The 22,963-nt window shown below is 39.2% G+C and overlaps 1 protein-coding gene across 1 annotated transcript; it reads left to right on the top strand.

The window, feature by feature from the left end:
• The first annotated feature begins 1,115 nt into the window (after positions 1-1,115).
• On the top strand, positions 1,116-22,159 carry sec11a (SEC11 homolog A, signal peptidase complex subunit). Its single transcript, XM_046864258.1, has 6 exons — positions 1,116-1,379; positions 1,808-1,917; positions 13,375-13,524; positions 21,534-21,653; positions 21,728-21,785; positions 21,871-22,159. The coding sequence occupies exons 1-6, from the start codon at positions 1,329-1,331 to the stop codon at positions 21,919-21,921; spliced, it is 540 nt and encodes a 179-aa protein (XP_046720214.1). The 5' UTR covers positions 1,116-1,328; the 3' UTR covers positions 21,922-22,159.
• Positions 22,160-22,963: the final 804 nt, after the last annotated feature.

Genomic DNA, 22,963 nt, shown 5'->3' with positions numbered 1-22,963 from the left:
TATTACTCCTAGGAAATTTCCATTTTCATAGAATTGCACAATATAGTTAGCATCAGGGAAGTTTATATACTGTAATGTGCTTTAAATTTACAAATGCCCTGCATACATTGGGAATTAATTTACATGCTGTTGGTTGGTATCAATCCCCAGTTTCTCTAGTAAACGTTGATCTTTATTGACATAGTCCAAGTAATCAATGTGTCTTCCAAATGACATTAATCTGAAGTTAGTCTAAGACTATTTAAAACCATGACAGAGAAAGCTGATCTCTGTTAGTCTGGTTTAAAGGGTTATTTTACTCTAGGACTAGACTTAATCTTTTTCCAGGAAACTGTGCCATAATATGTAGTGTTGTAGGCTTAAAGTTAGAAACAAAACTGGTCAGATCTCATTAACATTTTCACAATATTTCAGTGTTACACTGCAAGTTAAGATGGCAGAAATGCCCCTGAATATAAGGCAGCAGATACCAACTCATACGATTTATTTCGTAATTTAAAAAAAAAAGTAAAAAATAAATAAAATAAAATAAAAAACCCTCTTAAAACACGTTCTAAAGTTCTAAATACGACAACAAAAAATGTGATACAAATTGCAGCCACAAACACATTTTTTGGTGTTTAAAATCATAGAGCAACTTAATAAAAGCTGATTAAATATTTACAAAATTGCTATAAATAACATTTAGGAAAGGCAGTTGTCAAGTCTTCGAGAGAAACCGGCTGAGTACCCGTAGAAACCCAGGAATTAAATACACTTATATTTTTATTTTTGTAATAAGTGAGCGAGAAATCCGCTGGCACCCCTCACCCATCAAGACCACGCCCATTTCCTGCCTAGTATACGATACAGATAGGACTATCATGAACACGACATTAATACAAAGACGGCATCCTGAGGTTTCGCTTTATTAATTTAAAAGATTTACATAGTTGAAAAAAATAATCCGAAATTTATTTTACGTCTATCTTTTCTAGGCGCTGCAAAACAGGAAGTTGTCGTCAGTTTCTAGGAACTACACTGCCTTGCAGCTGGTGATTCGCTACTTGGAATGACGTAATTTTCGACCTCAGCGAATTCGACATACGAAGTAGGGAAACAAAGACAGGGGAGGAACTGACTACCCCGAGTCGACAAGTGGGAATTTCAAGTTAATGGGGCGTTTTTTTGCTCTTACTGGTTAAAGGTTGAGAATTACAAGTTCTGGAATTACACACGCCTGCGATTCGAAAGCAGCGACAACAGTAGTAGTATAATTGTGCTATTTTCTGGAGAGACTGTTACTCGTTTTAAGTAGTAAGCATCGTTTAATATATTTGTTTGACAAAATGCTGTCTTTGGATTTTCTCGACGATGTTCGACGAATGAATAAGCGCCAGGTGGGTTCTTAAAGCATTCACTAGCAGAGCAGTTTATTAATACACTGAATGACTTGGAACACGTCATCTCTACAGATCGGCGCCTACATCTAAACTCCTTTGTATAATGGACGCGTTTTTTTTTTTAAAGAAATATTGTTAGTCGACTATTTGAATTTAGTTAATCGATTGGTGGTTAAGGTTGCAAAAGATGACTACCGCAAATCTCGCTCGTAGTCTTTTATTCGCCCACTGACCAGTTACTTTACCAGTGGATAATTATGCCTGATAAAAAAAAAAAAAATAAATAATAATAATAATAATAATAATATACGGAGCTTAACATGTAGTCATGTGCCATACGTTGAGCATCTAATTGTTAGCCAATACTTTGTTGTCAGCCGCCACCGTAATGTTCGAGTGGTATAACAAATGTATGTGCCTTTCAGTTGTACTACCAGGTGCTGAATTTTGGCATGATCGTGTCTTCGGCCTTGATGATTTGGAAAGGCCTGATGGTTGTGACTGGAAGCGAAAGCCCAATTGTAGTTGTTCTCAGGTAAAGGCATTTGAACTTCTTTGAGTACATTGATGACTATGGACCATATCTGTCCCTCAACGAAAGTAGCCTTGATTATAACCGAATGCTTTTATAGAAAATGATAATGATGTTAAAAAGTCAAGACACCCTTAAAATAGCAGTTAATAACTGAAATAAATTGTTTTTTTAATACACCCAGGGGTGGGTCATACATTTGTAACTAACTTGAATTATTTAAAACCCCAATTCCCATAAAAGGTGGTTTGAAAAAAAAAAAAAATATATATATATATATATATATATATATATATATATATATATATATATATATATATATATATATATGATGTTAGTGACTTGGTCAAAATTGGGGGCACAATAAACTAGCATGGCTACCACAGCATTTTGCAGTGACTGCGAGAAAGCCAAGTTTGTGCAAAGCTGTCAACTAATCAAAAAGTGGCCATTTTGAAGAATCGAAAATATAAAACATATTCTGGGTTATTTAACATGTTTACTACAGATTTGTTCTGTCATCATTTCAATGTCTTCAGTATTAATATATAATATTGAAAACAATACAAATAAAGAAAACATTGAATAAGGAGGTGTTTTTAGACTGGCAGTGTTATCACTGCAGTATCCAGGTGGTTTAAGTTTTAGTTTTTTTGGGTCAGGCAGTGGTCAGCAATGCTGTGAATGACTGATACAATGGTATTATGTTCGAATGAATGCAAACAGTTCATTGAAAAAATAATTGAAGTGTTCACCATGTTATATAGATATGAACTATTTTGTGCATATTTCTTTCTTAATGTCCAAGCCACAGCAGGACATGAAATATGCAGTTTATTCTAAATGTATTTGTATAGCACTTAGGGGTGTAACATACACAAAATTCACAGTTCAGTATGTAACTAGTTTTTTACGGTCCGGTTAAATTTTGGTATGCAAATAGTTTTTGCATTTTTTTGTAAAACATATAACACAGTTGTAAACAACAGTTTATATTTACATAATTTTAAATAAAATTCATGCTTGATCAATTGTATCACAATCGTGATGTCCGCTTGTGCTATTATATGATGGCAAACATTGCGATTTAATTAAATGTGTGTGTGTGTGTGTGTGTGTGTGTGTGTGTGTGTGTGTGTGTGTGTGTGTGTGTGGACACACACTTCCTGAAAAAAGTTTTCAGATTTTCCATGCCGCTAAAAAAGTAAAAAAACTAAATAGCCTCAGTTAAGGAAGAGCTAAACTATCGTCTGCTCAGCCTCCATCTTCATCTGATCTCCACGCTGCGCACCGGAAAGTCACGTAACCACACACACCACATGTTGACTGCGCCACACACGCCACTGAACTGGTGGCCAAAAAATGCTATTTTAGCTTAAAGATTACCAACGCTGATCAGAAAGGTACCGTGCAAGATTTGCTAACATAAAGTTGCTACATCATGTCGCAATATGACATCTCGCTGGTTCAGGGTTGGAAGAAAGAGATGACCAGCAATGGTTCAACACCCACTCGCGGTAACGCACATCTTTCCTCGACCTCAAAGCCTTCACCTGGCAACCTCCGCTTTTCCATACACATCCCTATACACATCCCCCATCTCTCTCTCTCTCTCTCTCTTTCTTTCTCTCTCTCTCTCTCCCAGGTGTCTGTTACATCCTGTGTAAACAAGGCTGTTTATAGGCTTTTGGAACCCCCCATGACTCTGCCCTCCCACCGCAAAGCTCCACTCCCACGTAATTCAAATTATTAGCAATCTACTATAATAATAATAATAATAATAATAAAAGGCTACACATTTATTAATATTGATTTCAAAATTGTCTGAATTCAAGTATGTAAACATACTGTATCTTAAACTTCAGCAGAAAAACAGGTAAATAATTAAAATTGTCGAGTTTCAAATGTCGTCTTTTTGTTTTTATATATTGTTTTATTTAATTCAGCTGTACCTTGGAGAAAAAAATGTTACATTAATGCAAATGTTATTTTATTTTGTGAAAAATTCTTCATTTTGAAAAGTTTTACAAATACACATTTCAGCCTTCTCACTAATTTGTTTGCAATTTCCTTGATATCCAATTAATTGGACTCATGATACCATTTATTATATCGCAATATTGCCCAGAATATTAGCAACATGCCATTTATCAAAATAGTGCAGCCCTAGTTCTACTTAACTGTTCTACTTATTTCAGCATGCTTTAACAAATGTCTTCATTCATTCACTTCTTCAATATGCGGAATTGTCAGGATGTTCTACTTTTAAGAGAAACGATTGACACTGTACATAAAATGGTAACGAATACATATTACTAGTGCTGCTGATGGCAGGAAATGGTACCATTTTGTCCCTAATCTGGCTTAATCTGAGTGAAACTTAATCATTTAATTACTTCTTTGCGATAATATCATTCTTTTTATTTGGAGTTTGAGACCTTTGTAAGCGCAGATTCCTCAGGGTCTTTGCTTGAAGCTATCACACCATAATGACAAGATGAATGTTGTTTAATGTTTGAGTGCGCTGTGAGATTTTCACATTTTAAAACTGCACGACCCCTATACATAGTCCGTTTTAATGGCTTAGTTAGGTTTTCTACTACTACATTTACATTACATTTGCGGCATTTAGCAGACGCCCTTATCCAAAGTGACGTACAAAAGTGCTTTGAGTCTCTAGTAATGAATAGATCTACACTGGTACGTCAGATTACAAACTTTAATATAAAAATAACTCTTGAATTCTACAAACTTGGAAAGTGCTAAGTGTTTCAGGAAGAGGTAGGTCTTTTGTCATCGCTTGAAGATAGTCAGGGACTCCGCTGTACGGACATCTAGGGGAAGTTCATTCCACCACCTTGGTGCCAGAACAGAGAAGAGCCTTGAAGTGTACTTACCTCTTATTTTGAGAGAAGGTGGTACCAGTTGAGCAGTGCTGGAGGATCTCCGACCACGTGGTGCAGTGCGAGATGTGATGAGGTCACTGAGGTAAGATGGCACTGGTCCATTTTTGGCCTTGTAGGCAAGCATCAGTGTTTTGAATCTGATACGTGCAGCTACTGGAAGCCAGTGAAGGGAGCACAGCAGTGGGGTGGTGTGGGAGAAGTTGGGCGGATTGAACACAAGCCGCGCAGCTTCATTTTGGATAATTTGCAGTGGACGAATAGCGTTCAGGGGAAGACCTGCCAGCAGAGAGTTGTAGTAGTCGAGTCTTGAAATGCCAAGAGGCTGAACAAGCACCTGGGCAGCCTGTGTGGACAGAAATGGTCAAATCCTTCGGATGTTGTAGAGAATTGAGAAGAGAAGAATGAGCCACATTAGAGACATGTGGGAAGAAGGACAGTTCATTGTCCATAGTTACCCCAAGGTTACGAGCAGTGGCTAAAGGGGAGAGCAGAGAGTCATGAAGTGTTATTTGGAGATCTTCACCTGGAGATGAATCACCTGGGATGACCAGCAGTTCTGTTTTGCTGGGGTTGAGTTTTAGTTGGTGAGCACTCATCCATGAAGATATGTCTGTCAAGCATACCGAGATCCGAGGGGAAGATGTGGTATCTGATGGAGGGAAAGAAACGATTAGTTGAGTGTTGTCTGCATAGCAGTGATAAGAAAACCAATGTGAGGATATGACTTTACCAATGGAGTGGGTATAGAGGGAGAAAAGGAGGGGACCAAGTACCGAGCCTTGTGGGACACCAGTGGTGAGTCTGCACGGGGCAGATGTGGATCCCCTCCATGTTACCTGGTATGAGCGACCTTCCAGGTAGAAAGCAAACCATTCCCATGCTGTTCCGCGGATACTGGGGCTCTTGAGGATTGACAAAAATTGTCTTGTGGTTGACTGTGTCAAATGCTGCTGAAAGGTCCAGGAAGATAAGTACAGATGACAGCTTGGCTGACCGAGCAGCATGCAGTTTCTCAGAAACAGCCAAAAGGGCCGTCTCTGTGGAATGTGCCGCTTTGAACCCAGACTGGTTTGGATCATGGAGGTTGTTCTGTGAGAGATAGACAGACAGTTGGTTAAAAACAGTGTGTTCCAGAGATTTAGAAAGAAAGGAGAGAGGTGATACCGGTTTGTAGTTGTTGATGTCTGATGGATCCAGAGCAGGTTTCTTCAAGATGGTATTGACCCTTGCTTGCTTGAAGGTAGCCAGATGTTAATGACCCGTTGATGATTGTGGAGATGAGGGGCAGGAGATCTTGTGTGATGGTCTGAAGCACAGTTGAAGGGATTGGATTCAGAGGACAGGTGGTGGGATTGCAAGATTGAATGACTTGCAGTATCTCATCTTCGGTTAAGGTTGAGAAGCTTGACAGAGACGCAGTGGATTGTCGGCTGTGCTACTAGTACTAGTACTTGCATATCATCACATGTCTCTCCTAATCATGGTAAAGCAAATAAAAAAAACTGTCAGCCACTGATCCTGGAGCCTTTGCTTTTCCAATACTCTTTTTGATTCAGAATGCACAGTTTTTTTCTGCCACATTTGGCGTGCTTGGCTGGGGTTCACTGGTGCATTCACTGTCTAACTAAATTACAGGCGAGTAAAATCAGAAAAAAATGGCTAATTAAAAAAAAAATTTATATAGTTTTTTTTTTTATATAGTTTTCTTTGGTTTCCAACTGTCTAAGACTGCTAACTGTAGCTTCAGAATTCTGTTGTTCACTGAAGTGACTTTCATTGAAACGCACCAATTTTTATTTATTTATTTATTTGTTTTTCCTTTACTGTTCACCACACTTATACAGATTGGTACTGACTTGCTGCAGCCTTTCTATTATCCAGAGCTAGGTTAGCTATTCTGTGTTGACCTCCCTGCAGTTCCTGATAAAACTGGGCGACATACACAATTTAGATATCTTTGAAAAGAAGACACTTTGAGTCCCAGGAGATCAAAAGTTCCAAAAATACCCAAACCCAACTGTTAAATTATGTAGTCTTTACCACTTTATGAATACACAAATAACTAATGATCATATTTCAATATGTAGTCATACTTTCCAAAACTATACAGATCAGCCAAAACATTAAAGCTGCATAATATTGTGTTGCCAATATAGCTCTTACAATTCAAGGTGCTTGATTAATTTGAGATATGGGGACACTTTTCATGTTCCTCAAACCATTCCTCACACATTTTTCTCAAGGTTGGCAAGGTGCTTTATTCTACTGAGAGAAATCCTATAATATAATGTTCTGTTGGATTTCACATATTGCAGGTTGTATTGCACGTATTTCAGGTGATATTGCACATATTGCAGGTAATATTGCACACAGGTAGTGATATTAAATAGTAAAACAGTAAAAACAGTAACTATTACACCATTGAACAGTAATAACAGTGTGTATTTTGGTTAATGGTTCACTGGGAGCAGCTTTTATTGTACAGTCTAATAGCAGCAGGGAGAAAAGACCTTCTGTATCACACCTTCAGACACTGAAGCTGCTCAACGAGGTAACAGTTTCATACAGGGGGTGAGAGGCGTTCTGCAGTAATGATGATAGTTTTGCTACCATCCTCCTTTCTCCCACCTCCTGTACAGGGTCCAGGGGAATCCCCAGGACTGAGCTGGCCTTCCTGATGAGCTTGTGTAGTCTCTACCTGTCTGCAGTAGAGATACTGCTACCCCAGCAGACCACTCCATAGAATATGGCTGATGCCACAACAGAGTCAAAAAAGGTCTTCAGTAGCTCTCCCTGCACTCCAAAAGACCTTAGTCTCCTCAGCAGAAAGAGTCTGCTCTGCCCTTTCTTATAGATTGCCTCAGTGTTGTCAGTCCAGTCCAGTTTGTTGTTTAGGTGAACACCCAGGTATTTGTAAGAGTCCACTCTCACAATGTCCTTTCACTGAATGTTTACCAATGGAAGTGATGAAGTGTGTTTGTGCCTACGGAAATCCACCACCAGTTCTTTGGTTTTTTCCGCGTTTATCTGGAGGCAGCTCTGTTGGCACCAGTCCACAAAGTTCTGTGTAAGTCCTCTGTACTCTCTGTCATCATCATCCGTGATCAGACCGACGATGGCAGAGCCATCAGAGAACTTCTGTAGGTGACAGGTTGCTGAGCTAAACATGAAGTCTGCAGTGTAGATGGTGAAGAGAAACGGGGCAAGAACCGTTCCCTGCGGGGCTCCAGTGTTGCAGACAATCATGTCAGACTCACAGTCACGAGTCCTCACATACTGTGTTCGGTCTGTGAGGTAGTCCAGTATCCAGGCTGACAGATGATAGTACACTCCCATGTACACCATCTTATCCCTCAGGAGCACAGGTTGGATGGTGTTAAAAGCACTAGAGATGAAAAACATGACTCTCACAGTGCTCCCAACCTTTTCCATGTGTGAAGTAGCTCGATTTAGGAGGAAGATGACTGCGTCTTCCACTCCAATGCCAGGTTGGTAGGCAAACTGAAGTGGATCCATTGATGGGCTCACCAGAGGTTGGAGATGAGTGAGCACCAGCCTCTGCAATGTCTTCATCAGATGGGAGGTCATTGCTACTGGTCGGTAGTCCCCAAAGTCTTTTAGCCTGGAACTGATGTCGTCTGGGCCCATAGCCTTCCTCGCTTTGATCTTCCTGAGCTCCATTCTCACCTGGGCTTCTGTAAAGGGCATTGTGTATTGGATGGAGTGTTGGCTGGAGGGAATCGGCGGGGGGGGTTAGGTGTGTTGTATATTGACTGTGAGCTGATAGCAGTGCAGAGAGAGGTGGGGCTGGAGCTGCTTGCTGTGGAACCAGAGAAGGGGGATTGCAGCAGGGGGACTGGATGGGGCAGGGGAGGGTAGCTGATCTATAAAGCGCACCCTTATATAAGGGAGGGTAGCTGATCTGTAAAGCGCACCCTTATATAAGCTGAAACTTAAACTAATGAACTTTACACAGGCTTTAACGAAAGACACTAAATGCAATATTTTGCGCTTCTAAGATAAGATAAGATAAACCTTTATTCGTGTGTAGAGAGAGGTGGGGCTGGAGCTGCTTGCTGTGGAACCAGAGAAGGGGGATTGCAGCAGGGGGGACTGGATGGGGGCAGGGAGGGTAGCTGATCAAATCTGTTAAAGTATAGATTACTAGGAGCATAGCGGTATTTTGGGAATAGCGTGTGACTGCATTTTTCCGGTATTACTGCGTGTGTGTGCGTGTGAGATTAAGGATTATGTCCTTGAGCTTCTTTGACTAACCCATAATGCTGTTGCCAAGAAAAAATAAAAAAGCATGAGTATTGGAAACCTGTCTGTGCTTATATGATTTCTGTTGCAACTGGAGTTTTAGTGAGCTATCCCTTCACCCTGACTCAACATGCTACAACGGCTTGTATCTAAACAGTAGCTGACCAAGTAAGTCATTGTTCACTGTCTTCCTCCTTCCTTTCACAACTACAGTGGTACCTTGACCTACGAGTGCATTAATGTACGAGTTTTCCGAGGTATGAGTGGTCACTCAGTCGATTTTTACGTACGATTTTTAGGTACGAGCTCGAGACGCTGCTGCTAGATGGCGAAACGAAGCCAGAAAGGGAAGATTGTGACGAAGATAAGCAAAGAAAAAAAAGTACAAATTTTAAAGTTTAGGGATACGTAGTGTACAGGAGTGATAGTAAAAAATGAGTTTTCCCCCCGCATCCGCTTATCGCCTCTACCCCTCCACACACACACACACACACACACACACCCCACCTTGTTAGCTCAAGTTGTCTCATCTCCAAGGAAAATACACTGAATAAAACCTTATTGTATTTTTACATACTCTTTCTATTATGTTTTTATACAAGATTTGTTACTTAGAAATGTATTTTCCAATTTAATACATGAAACATAAAAACGGGGTGTCATTTTTGAGGGTTGGAATGGATTAATGCCATATTAAAAATACTTAAAATGGCATTAATCCATTCCAACCCTCAAAATGACACCTCGTAGGTCAAGGTACCAAGTATTTCTCTGGGGAGTTTATCTTTTTTCATCGTTGTGCGATGTTTTTTTCCTGAAGCGAAAACACAGGTGAAGTGCGTTTTTTTTTTTTTTTTTTTTTTTTCTTTCCGTTTCCGTTAGGAAATTTCACTGGTTTAATGTGATGTTGCTCAGTTTTTTTGGCTTGATGTTTGTGAAACAGGGAAAAACCCAGGAAAACTCCATTAATTAGCCGTTTCGTTGTTTAAGCCGCGGGGTTCAAAACGTGGTAAAAAAGTAGCCGCTTATAGTCCGAAAAATACGGTACCTTAGAGTTCTCAGCAGGCTGTTGTAGTTAAAAAGCTGACAAAACCTATGGGTACCTACTGAATTATTTGTGGATGCATTCACACACATTTCTAAATGCTAAAGCTGGTTTCTATTTCACCGTTTTAAGTTATATTTCCTATACCATTATCTCTTCATTATGAAAATGTCTTAGAATTGACAAGTAAAACAAAATAGATTGAGATCTATTTGTACAAGTACTTATTATATTACTAGTAATTATTATTTTACTATTTTGCTTCTGTATACAAATAAAATGGATTTGGTAATAGAAATGGTAATAGAGCAATGAAGTACTGGTTTAATTGTAGACTTTCAGCCTTAATTGAAGGTATAACAAACAAATTACATTAACTGTCTCCTTTTGGTTGTAGAGTTTGACAGTAGACGTCCACATTTATTATAGTGTCCCGACTTGACTAGATGTTGTTTTTCTTCATAAAACTATTCAGTTGTACTTCCAGTCTATACCAGTCACATCATTGTGGTGTGTACAGTGGCAAAATTAGAAGAATTGTCATTGTCCAAATGCTTATGTACCTTATCGTATACATTTACTGAACAAAATTATAAATGCAACACTTTTGTTTTTGCCCCCATTTTTCATTAACTGAACTCGAAAGATCTAAGACTTTTTCTGGGTCCAAAAATCAGTTAGTATCTGGTGTGACCACCATTTGCCTCACACATTTTGCCCTGTACAGTGAAAACCGAGATTCATCTATTAAGAGAACACCTCTCCAAAGTGCCAGACACCATCGAATGTGAGAATTTGCCCATTTAAGTCGGTTACGACGACGAACTGCAGTCAGGTCAAGACCCTGATGAGTACGACGAGCATGCAGATGAGCTTCCATGAGACGGTTTCTAACAGTTTGAGCAAAAATTCTTTGGTTATGCAACCTGTTTGTGGCTGGACAATCTTGGAGGTGAAGATGCTGGATGTGGAGGTCCTGGGCTGGTGTGGTTGGATGTACTGCCAAATTCTTTAAAACGCCTTTGGAGACGGCTTATGGTACTCAATTCAATGAACATTCAATTCACGGGCAACAGCTCTGGTGGAAATTCCCGCAGTCAGCATGCTAATTGCACACTCCCTCAAAACTTGTGATCTGTGGCATTGTGCTGTGTAATAAAACTGCACATTTTAGAGTGGACCTTTATTGTGGTTAGCCTAAGGCAGTAATCATGCTGTCTAATCAGCATCTTGATCTGCCACACCTGTGAGGTGAATGATTATCTTGGTATGCTCACTAACACAGATTTAGACAGATTTTTGAACAATATTTGAGAGAAATAGGCCTTTTGATGTACATAGAAAAAGCCTTAGATCTTTGAGTTCAGCTCATGAAAAAATGGGGGCAAAAACAAAAGTGTTGTGTTTATAATTTTGTTTAGTTTAATTTCAGAATACTTGATCTGAAGAATTCTTTCATATTGCAAGCCCCACCATAACACAAGTAATGATGTAACGGTTTAAAAATCAATTGCAGATGAAGTACACCATTCCTATACATTTATATGCTTATGGTATATATTGTATATCCGTTGCCAAAAAAACTTGAAATGTTTTTTTACATTTTCACCAAGTCTGCTGTCTGGTTTTATAATGGTAATTTTCATATACTCCAGAATGTTATGAAGAGTGATCAGATGAATTGAAAAGTCCATCTTTGCTATGAAAATGAACGTAATCCCAAAAGAAAACATTCAGGGTGCCCAAGAAAGTTGAACAAGCACCTGGACTGTCTCCTAAAGTTGATTTAGCTGCAGGATAAGGGCACCCCCAGTGCAGAGCTTGCTCAGGAATGGCAGCAGGCAGGTGTGAGTGCATCTTAGTAAGGTGAAGAATCTTTTTGGAGGATGGCCTGATGTCAAGAACTGCAGGAAAGAATCCACTTCTCTCCAGGAGAAGGACTGATATTCTATAAAAGGCACAGGGATAGGACTGCTGAGGACTGGGGTAACATAATTTTCTCTAATGAATCCCCTTTACTGAATGTTTGGGTGAGCAAAAAAAAAAAAAAAAAAGCTTGTCCAGAGAAGAAAAGGTGTGCGCTACCATTGGTCCTGTGTCATGCCAACAGTAAAGCATCCTGAGGCCATTCATGTGTGGGCTTGTTTCTCAGCCAAGGGAGTGAACTCACTCAAAATTTTGCCCAGCCACACAGCCATGAATGAGGAATGGTACAAAAACACCCTCCAAGAGTAACTTCTCCCATCCGAGAAACATTTGGTGAAAAAAAAAAATGCCTTTTCCAGCATGATGGAGCACCTTGCCATAAGGCAAGAGCGATAACCAAGTGGCTTGGGGAACAAAACATTAAAATGTTGGATTCTTTGCCAGGAAACTCTGCAGACTTTGATCCAATTGAGAACTTGTGATCAATCGTTTTTGTTTGGAGGTGGACAAATTCCTACAAATTCTGACATACTTCAAATATTGGTTATGCAAAAATGGGTTGCTATTAATCAGGATGTGGCCCAGAAGTTGATTGACAGAATGGCAGGGCAAATTGCAGATGTATTGAAAAGGTCAACACTGCAAATGTATTTTTTTGCATAAAATTTATGTAATTGTCAATTAAAGGCTTTGACACTTATGAAATGCTTGCAATTATACTTCAGTGTACCAGTATAGTAACATTTAACAAAAAGGTCTAAAAACACTGAAGCAGCAGACTTTTAGCATTAACATTTGTGTCATTCTCAAAACTTTTAGCCACACCTGTACGAACACCATGCTTAAATAATTTCTACAGTAAAATTAAGGATGCTCTGTTTATACTCATACTTGGGTATAAAAAAAAACTTGATTTTTGAAGGTTTTTAAGTACCAAAAACGTATTTTTTCAATTTAATTCTCCTGTATATCATACTATTTAGTTCTCCACTGTACAGGCAAACAATACGATTACCTTTATTTCATAGAAATTCTTTTGAGAACTTTGGGGTTATGGTTGTGATGTCATGGGTATGCTTTTCCACAGTTTAATATTCACTTCAAAGTACCATTGAACTGCAGTTTTTTTTTCTGATATTTAGTTTGTTAAAAGTATTTTACACATTAAAATTTGATAAATACTTGAAAGAAAATGTACAGTACAGTAGGGAATTAGCATAACTAATAAAATTCCTATAGAGGCTGTAATAAGATGACAAAAAATGGACCAAAATTTAATATTGCTATGGAAAAAAATGCTGTATTCTTTTTGTTATTCAGTGGCAGTATGGAGCCTGCATTTTACAGAGGAGACCTCCTATTCCTTACAAATAGAGTTGAAGATCCAATCAGGGTTGGAGAAATTGTGGTATTCAGGATCGAGGGAAGAGAGATCCCCATTGTGCACAGAGTGCTCAAAATTCACGAGAAGTAAGTAAATTTTTTATGATAATTAATTCAATTAAAAATATACTTTTATTCAGCTGGAACACTTTGCCATGCCTCTTGCTAATCTTCCCAAAAGAGTTCTTTGCAAGTTGGATATTTCTTTATGAACTTGGGATCCAGTTCATCCCAGAGAAGTTAAATAGGATTTAGATCTGGTGACTGGGCAGGCCATTCCATGATAGATAACCGTCCAACTGAACTGTTTGCACACTAAATAATGCTTAGAGAATTTTGACACATACTTGGGGTCATTGTTTTGATGTATAGTAACGTTGGTTCTAATTAACCACTGTTATTCCGCAGTATTCCTTTGACCGTTTAACCTACATGTATCCTACATTTTACAATTGAATCTACATTTAATCTATAGGTATATAATGAGTTAACATGGACTCTAAATATAAACAGTAACTTGTGAAGTGGAACATGATATATTTACAAGTGCTTTATCCAAAAAGGTGACAGTTAATGAAAATTAGAGTTCAATTACATAGTTTGTTGCTTGTACAGTACTGGTGCACAGCTGGGAAGGATGTGCTGCAAGTTAGAGCAATAAAGGATGGAAATGGAAATGTGTTGACTAGTGAGGAGAGTGTGTTGAGAAGATGGAGGGAGTATTTTGAGCAGCTGATGAACGAGGAAAATGAGAGAGAGAGAAGGTTGGGTGGTGTGGAGTTGGTGAAGCAGGAAGTAGATTAGTAAGGAGGAAGTGAGAGGATGAAGAGTGGAAAGTTGGTAGGACCAGATGACATACCAGTAGAAGCATGGAGATGTTTATGGGAGATGCAGTGGAGTTTTTAACAAGATTTTTTTGGATTTTAGAAGGTGAGAGGGTGCTTGAGGAATGGAAAATAAGTGTGCTGTGCCAATTTTTAAGAATAATCAAGATCTGCAGACCTGCAGTAACTACAGGGGAATAAAGTTGATCAGACACACCATGAAGTTATGGGAAAGAGTAGTGGAAGCCAGGCTGAGGAAAAAGGTGACCATCTGTGAGAAACAGTATGGTTACAAGCTGAGGAAGAACACCACTGGTGCATTATTTGCTTTGAGAATGTTGGAGAAGTATAGAGATGGTCAGAAGGAGTTGCATTGTATGTTTGTGGATTTAGAGAAAGCGTACTACAGGGTGGAGAGAGGAGTTGTGGTATTGTATGAGGAAGTCTGGTGTGTCAGAGAAGTATGTGAGGGTGGTGCAGGACATGTATCAGGACAGTGTGGAAGCAGTGAAGTGTGCAGTAGGAACGACAGACTGGTTTAAGGTGGAGGTGGGATTGCATCAAGGATCGGCTCTAAGCCCTTTCCTGTTTGCTGTAGTGAGGACAGGTTGATCGACGAGGTCATTTTGTGGTAGCAGGGCTCAACACAGTCCTATAAACTTTCCCTTTTACTCTCGCAGACACCCTTCTATGTTGTATGGTTTAGAGACAGTGGCATTGACTAAAACTGGAGGTGGAGCTGAAAGTAGTGGAGTGGATGTGTGTTATGTTATTAGTTAATGTTATTTTCTTTGGAAGTGACGAGGATGGACAAGATTAGAAACAAGTTTAGTAGAGAGAAAGAGGAAGGCCAAAAGGAGGTTCGTGGATGTGGTGAGGGAAGACATGCAGGTAGTTGGTTTGAAAGAGGCAGATGTAGAGAACAGAGTAGTATGATCCACTGTGGCAACCCCTAATGGGAGCAGCCAGAAGAAGAAGAAGAACCAAGATCCAGTCGAAACAGTAAAGAATCTGACAGTATGACAATAGTCCCGCTTCCAATTTGACCAAGAAAAGATTAAGTTAAACCCCACCCCCTATCACTCAAAGGAACAGCAGGACCCCTAAACCACTGAAAACATATCCACACATTTAAGTGTTTGTTGCGGAGAAATCACAGTGTAGCAGCTCCTTAACTAAACAAGGATAGAGGGCATATTGAAATCAGTAATGTAGTCAGTAATGAAATCAGTAATGTAGCAATCCAGAAAAGTATAAGGTAAAAGCCACATGTCTCATGAGTTTATATTTTAAATTGTAGGAATCTCATTTTTCATGATATCTTCATTCAAACATTTATCTGTGCAATGTCTGGGTTGCCCCTCCCCATCTCACCCAGCCCAAATTTTAGGACTCACAGCAGAAATGCCCTCCCTAACTTAAAATGTTAAAAGTTTGTGTGAGAAATGTGCTACATACACAATTTGAAGACACATTGAGCTTTACTGTCTATTATTTAAAGTTGATATTGCTCAAAAAGATATTGTTATAAGTGCCATGGATATACATTTTCTGCATTTGAAATTTTTTTTATTTCATATATAAATACATGAAATCAGTCCTGGAGAAAGTCACGTCTCATTAGTTTGTATTTCACATTTTATGAAGATTTTCATGACATGAGATTCCTACAAACATTCATAGGAGACTATGTCTGATCATTTCCTCCCTCCCCCTGTTTGAGAGCCACCTGCTAAACACAGGTAGCTATTCATACTCTATTCATACAGTCTGCATGGAAATGAATGACTGACCATTAAAGGCTTTTGTTATATATGTTTGGCTCTTGATATCAAGTTGACGTTTATATTGATGGCCAGGTAGCAAGACAAGCTATTGTTTTACAGCAGGGGTGTCAAATTCAAATTCATTTACATTACATTTACATTTGCGGCATTTAGCAGACGCCCTTATCCAGTGACATACAAAAGTGCTTTGAGTCTCTAGTAATAAATAAATCTACACTGGTACATCAGATTACAAACTTAATATAAATATAACCCTTGAATTCTACAAACTTGGAAAGTGCTAATTTAAGTATTTCAGGAAGAGGTAGGTATTCAGTCGTCGCTTGAAAATAGTCAGGGACTCTGCTGTATGGACATCTAGGGGAAGTTTATTCCACCACCTTGGTGCCAGAACAGAGAAGAGCCTTGATGTGTACTTACCTCTCATTCTGAGAGAAGGTGGTACCAGTCGAGCAGTGCTGGAGGATTTCAGGCAGCGTGGTGCAGTGAAGATGTAATGAGGTCACTGAGGTAAGATGGCGCTGGTCCATTTTTGGCTTTGTAGGCAAGCATCAGTGTTTTGAATCTGATACGTGCAGCTACTGGAAGCCAGTGAAGGGAGCGCAGCAATGGGGTGGTGTGGAGGAACTTGGGCAGATTAAAAACAAGTTGTGCAGCTGCGTTTTGGATCATTTGCTCTGGACGAATCGTGTTCAGGGGAAAACCTGCCAGCAGAGAGTTGCAGTAGTCGAGTTTTGAAATGACAAGAGACTGAACAAGCACCTGAGCAACCTGTGTGGACAGAAATGGTCGAATCCTTCGGATGTTGTAAAGAAGAAATCGACAAGAACGAGCCACATTAGCGACATGTGGGAAGAAGGACCGTTCATTGTCCATAGATACCACAAGGTTACGAGCAGTGGCTTAAGGGGAGAGCAGAGAGTCATGAAGTGTTGTTTGGAGATCTTGACCTGGAGATGAATCACCTGGGATGACCAGCAGTTCTGTTATGCTGGGGTTGCGTTTTAGTTGGGGAGCACTCATCCATGAAGATATGTCTGTCAAGCATGCCGAGATCTGAGTGGAAGCTGTGGTATCTGATGGAGGGAAAGAAAAGATTAGTTGAGTGTCATCTGCATAGCAGTGATAAGAAAACCCATGTGAGGATATGACTTCACCAATGGAGTGGGTATAAATGGAGAAAAGGAGGGGACCAAGTACCGAGCCTTGTGGGACACCAGTGGTGAGTCTGCATGGGGCAGATGTGAATCCCCTCCATGTTACCTGGTATGAGCAACCTTCCAGGTAGGAAGCAAACCATTCCCATGCTGTTCTGCGGATACCAAGGCTCTTGAGTGTTAAAAAGTGTCTTGTGGTTGACTGTGTCAAATGCTGCTGAAAGGTCCAGGAAGATAAGTACAGATGACAGCTTGGCTGACCAAGCAGCATGCAGTTTCTCAGAAACCGCCAAAAGGGCCGTCCCTGTGGAATGTGCCGCTTTGAACCTAGACTGTTTCGGATCATGGAGGTTGTTCTGTGAGAGATAGACAGACAGTTGGTTAAAAACAGTGCGTTCCAGAGATTTAGAAAGAAAGGAGAGAAGTGATACCAGTCTGTAGTTGTTGATGTCTGATGGATCCAGAGCAGGTTTCTTGAAGATGGAAATGACCCTTGCTTGCTTGAAGGTAGTTGGTACATTTACATTTACATTTGCGGCATTTAGCAGACGCCCTTATCCAGAGTGATGTACAAAAGTGCTTTAAATCTCTAGTAATGAATAAATCTACACTGGTACACAAGATTACTAACTTAATATAAATATAACTCGAATTCTACAAACTTGGAAAAGTGCTAATTTAGGTATTTCAGGAAGAGGTAGGTCTTCAGTCGTCGCTTGAAGATAATCAGGGACTCTGCTGTACAGACATCTAGGGGAAGTTCATTCCACCACCTCGGTGCCAGAACAGAAAAGAGCCTTGAAGTGTACTTACCTCTCATTCTGAGAGAAGGTGGTACCAGTCGAGCAGTGCTGGAGGATCTCAGGCAATGTGGTGCAGTGCGAGATGTGATGTGTGCTGAGTTGGTGCATAGCCAGATGTTGACCCGTTGATGATTGTGGAGATGAAGGGCAGGAGATCTTGTGTGATGGTCTGAGGCATAGTTGAAGGGATTGGATCCCGAGGACAGGTGGTGGAATTGCAAGATTGGATGCCTTGCAGTATCTCATCTTCGGTTAAGGTTGAGAAGCTTGAGAGAGACGTAGTGAATTGTCGGCTGTGCTACTAGTACTAGTACTTGCATATCATCACATGTCTCTCCTAATCATGTAAAAGCAAATGAAAAACTGTCAGCCACTGATCCTGGAGCCTTTGCTTTTCCAATATACTTTTTGATTCAGAATGCACAGTTTTTTTCTGCCACATTTGGCGTGCTTGGCTGGGGTTCACCGGTGCATTTACTGTCTAACTAATTCACAGGTGAGTAAAATCAGAAAAAATAGCTAATTTAAACATATAGTTTTTTATATAGTTTTTTCTTTTATATAGTTTTTTTTGTTTGCAACTGTCTAAGACTGCTAACTGTAGCCTTAGAATTCTGTTGTTCACTGAAGTGACTTTCATTGAAACCCACCAATATTTATTTATTTATGTTTTCCCTTTTCTGTAATATTTTTATATAATTATTATATAATTATTATTATAAACATATGAGAAATTAAATTTGAAATAAAACACACATTATTGGTATTCATTTCTTATTACGTCTCTATTTGTAGCCTTTCAAATTCCTTTTTAATGAAAATCTTTTTTCACAGGCCAGCAACAAAACAACCAAAAATAAAAATAATTTCCTTCAATTAAAAAAAGGCAATCTTTCAACAGTCCATGCCTTGGAGTAGGAAAAGTGCAAAAAGACAACATTCATTCAAGTTCAGTTTACTACACTCTGATCTACTCTGATGCAAATTGGTTAAAGCCAGATACCTGGCATCTCTTCTTGGATGCAATCTTAGGCCTAACGTTATTAAAAGCTGTATAAACCTAAATCTCGCTCATCCGCTTGAACTGGTACCATGTCTCTGGCAATGTAAATATTGATAGTGATAGTTACATCTTGCCATTTATTTCTTAGTTGCTCATTGCTTGCTGAATAGTATACCACCACTTCTGTTTTGTTGTTGTGCCAATGAGCTCTAATTCTCGATACTCTGCCACCTGCAATTCTGCAACCTTAATGGATTTACCTCTGTTCTTTAAAAAATAATGGCTACCAGGAGCTATTAAACTGTTATTTCTTCGAATTCACTTAACTTTTCTGTACAAATTTCAAACACAAAATACATTTCTACAAACAGCCAGTATCATCTATTTACAACAAAAGAAAAAAAATTGGGGAACACAAGTACCGTATTTTTCGGACTATAAGCCGCTATTTTTTTCCCACGTTTTTTTCCCCCACTAAAACGTGGGAAAAAATAGCGGCTTACAGGGAGTGCAGAATTATTAGGCAAATGAGTATTTTGACCACATCATCCTCGTTATGCATGTTGTCTTACTCCAAGCTGTATAGGCTGGAAAGCCTACTACCAATTAAGCATATTAGGTGATGTGCATCTCTGTAATGAGAAGGGGTGTGGTCTAATGACATCAACACCCTATATCAGGTGTGCATAATTATTAGGCAACTTCCTTTCCTTTGGCAAAATGGGTCAAAAGAAGGACTTGACAGGCTCAGAAAAGTCAAAAATAGTGAGATATATTGCAGAGGGATGCAGCAGTCTTAAAATAGCCAAGCTTCTGAAGCGTGATCATTGAACAATCAAGCGTTTCATTCAAAATAGTCGACAGGGTCGCAAGAAGCGTGTGGAAAAACCAAGGCGCAAAATAACTGCCCGTGAACTGAGAAAAGTCAAGCGTGCAGCTGCCAAGATGCCACTTGCCACCAGTTTGGCCATATTTCAGAGCTGCAACATCACTGAGTGCCCAAAAGCACAAGGTGTGCAATACTCAGAGACATGGCCAAGGTAAGAAAGGCAGAAAGTCGACCACCACTGAACAAGACACACAAGCTGAAACGTCAAGACTGGGCCAAGAAATATCTCAAGACTGATTTTCTAAGGTTTTATGGACTGATGAAATGAGAGTGAGTCTTGATGGGCCAGATGGATGGGCCCGTGGCTGGATTGGTAAAGGGCAGAGAGCTCCAGTCCGACTCAGACGCCAGCAAGGTGGAGGTGGAGTACTGGTTTGGGCTGGTATCATCAAAGATGAGCTTGTGGGGCCTTTTCGGGTTGAGGATGGAGTCAAGCTGAACTCCCAGTCCTACTGCCAGTTTCTGGAAGACACCTTCTTCAAGCAGTGGTACAGGAAGAAGTCTGCATCCTTCAAGAAAAACATGATTTTCATGCAGGACAATGCTCCATCACACACGTCCAAGTACTCCACAGCGTGGCTGGCAAGAAAGGGTATAAAAGAAGAAAATCTAATGATATGGCCTCCTTGTTCACCTGATCTGAACCCCATTGAGAACCTGTGGTCCATCATCAAATGTGCGATTTACAAGGAGGAAAACAGTACACCTCTCTGAACAGTGTCTGGGAGGCTGTGGTTGCTGCTGCACGCAATGTTGATGGTGAACAGATCAAAACACTGACAGAATCCATGGATGGCAGGCTTTTGAGTGTCCTTGCAAAGAAAGGTGGCTATATTGGTCACTGATTTGTTTTGTTTGGTTTTGAATGTCAGAAATGTATATTTGTGAATGTTGAGATGTTATATTGGTTTCACTGGTAAAAATAAATAATTGAAATGGGTATGAATTTGTTTTTTGTTAAGTTGCCTAATAATTATGCACAGTAATAGTCACCTGCACACACAGATATCCCCCTAAAATAGCTAAAACTAAAAACTACTTCCAAAAATATTCAGCTTTGATATTAATGAGTTTTTTGTGTTCATTGAGAACATGGTTGTTGTTCAAATTAAATCCTCAAATAAAATTAATCCTCAAAAATACAACTTGCCTAATAATTCTGCACTCCCTGTATAGTCCGAAAAATACGGTACTTGTGTTATTTTGTGGAAAGGGTGTACTGGTAGCATGGTATAGACAGGACAAAAACTCCTTCAACTGTTGAGCAGTGAAGATGACATTATTTCAGAATTGTTCAATTGTTTATAAATTGTTCTCTAATTTTGATCTCCTGTGTGTGTGTGTGTGTGTGTGTGTGTGTGTGTGTGTGTGTGTGTGTGTGTGTGTGTGTGTGTGTGTGTGTGTGTGTGTATATATATATATATATATATATATATATATATATATATATATATATATATATATATATATATATCTCAATTTTTTCCCCCTTCATTTTGTAACTTTCTAATTTATTTCCATTTTTTAATGTAAACATTTATAATTGGCTTCTATGAGATTAAAATGTACAATACTATATTTTTATTGTTGGAAGTTATTTATTTATTTATTTAATAAATCTTGCTTTCTTTAGGGAAAATGGGGACATCAAGTTTCTAACCAAAGGTGATAATAACTCCGTAGATGACCGAGGTCTATACAAGCGGGGACAGCATTGGTTAGAGAAAAAGGATGTAGTGGGCAGAGCAAGAGGGTAAGCTTGGTATTCATTTTTAAAAATTTGTATATGTTTTATTCAACCTTTTATTAATACTTTTCCTTCCGTAGGTTTGTTCCTTACATAGGAATTGTTACCATTTTGATGAATGACTACCCAAAATTTAAGGTATATCTTAGATGCATCTAAGGGTGCTTTTTGCTATGTTTTAATTTGACATTACTTTCTAAATTTGCATTTTGTTCTTATACAGTATGCTGTGCTGTGTATGCTGGGACTCTTTGTTTTGGTACATAGGGAATAATCTTCCACCGAGGAGGACATGATGAACAGCGGTTCCATCCTTCCCAAGCCATTTTCGCAAGTGTGTTAAATTGGTTTATGGAAAAAAGTTGTAACTATCAAAAATTGCTGTTATAGATTAAAATAACACAACTAGTAATGTTTTTTTGTTTGTGCTTTCATCACATGTTCATGTCCCCTGTTTATACAGCTCAGACTTTTCTAATGAATTAAAGTTAATAAAAAAATAAATAAAAAAAGCTTATACTTGTTCATGTTACTTTGACATTACCATTTTTAGATCTTTTGCGTTTTAGTGGGCTTTGCCCACTGTCATTATGAAATTTCTCTTCATTCATAAAGCCAATTTTGCTTGGATCATGAATTAAATTATTGCTTTACATTAACAAAGGTCTTACATGAAACTTTACAATCATTTTGTACTTTAGTTTTACCCAATTTCGAAAAGGGGGTTGCAGCAACAGAGGCCTTCACTTCCAGAAGGCAATGTTTGCTAGTAGTGAATTCATTTCAGTTCAGGTTTATTTCTATAGCACTTTTCACAATTGTCTCAAAGCAGCTTTACAGAATGAATTATAGAAAAGAAAAAAAGTATTAATATAAATTCTGTATATGCTTGTGATGAGCAAGCCTGGGGTGACTGTGGCAAGGACAAAATCCCTTAGATGGTATGAGGAAGAAAAAGACAATGTAGTATAAACAATGTAGCGGGGTGCAGTCATGGTGATCAGAAGCAAACTGTAGTCCTGAGTCAGTGCAGCAGACCGTTAACTACAGTCCAAATCCATCCTCAAAGCTCCAGTTCTTACTCTGGAATTTCATGAAACCCCAAGACGTTGATGAGAAACCGTCCCCAGCTGCACAGAATGGCCTTCAATTGAAGAGGACACCTTTCAGAGAGATGAAGTGGGCAGATCCGTAGAGGGGGAGGGGCAGGAACAGTGGTCACTGGAACCTCAGGAGCAGGTTTATCTCGACCGAGAGAGAGAAGAGGGGTGACAGGAAGAGAAAGGATATGGATACTTGTGTGTCCTTATTGTTGT

Source organism: Silurus meridionalis, chromosome 13 (assembly GCF_014805685.1).
Source record: "Silurus meridionalis isolate SWU-2019-XX chromosome 13, ASM1480568v1, whole genome shotgun sequence".
NCBI classification, from domain to species: domain Eukaryota; kingdom Metazoa; phylum Chordata; class Actinopteri; order Siluriformes; family Siluridae; genus Silurus; species Silurus meridionalis.
Note: the sequence above shows the minus strand (reverse complement) of the source record. Positions and strands in the feature narration are given on the sequence as shown.

Coding starts and splice junctions, on each gene's coding strand:
- sec11a (XM_046864258.1), top strand. CDS start 1,329: ATGCTGTCTTTGGATTTTCTCGACGATGTTCGACGAATGAATAAGCGC. Junction 1,380..1,807: donor GACGAATGAATAAGCGCCAG/GTGGGTTCTTAA, acceptor TGTGCCTTTCAG/TTGTACTACCAGGTGCTGAA. Junction 13,525..21,533: donor GTGCTCAAAATTCACGAGAA/GTAAGTAAATTT, acceptor TGCTTTCTTTAG/GGAAAATGGGGACATCAAGT.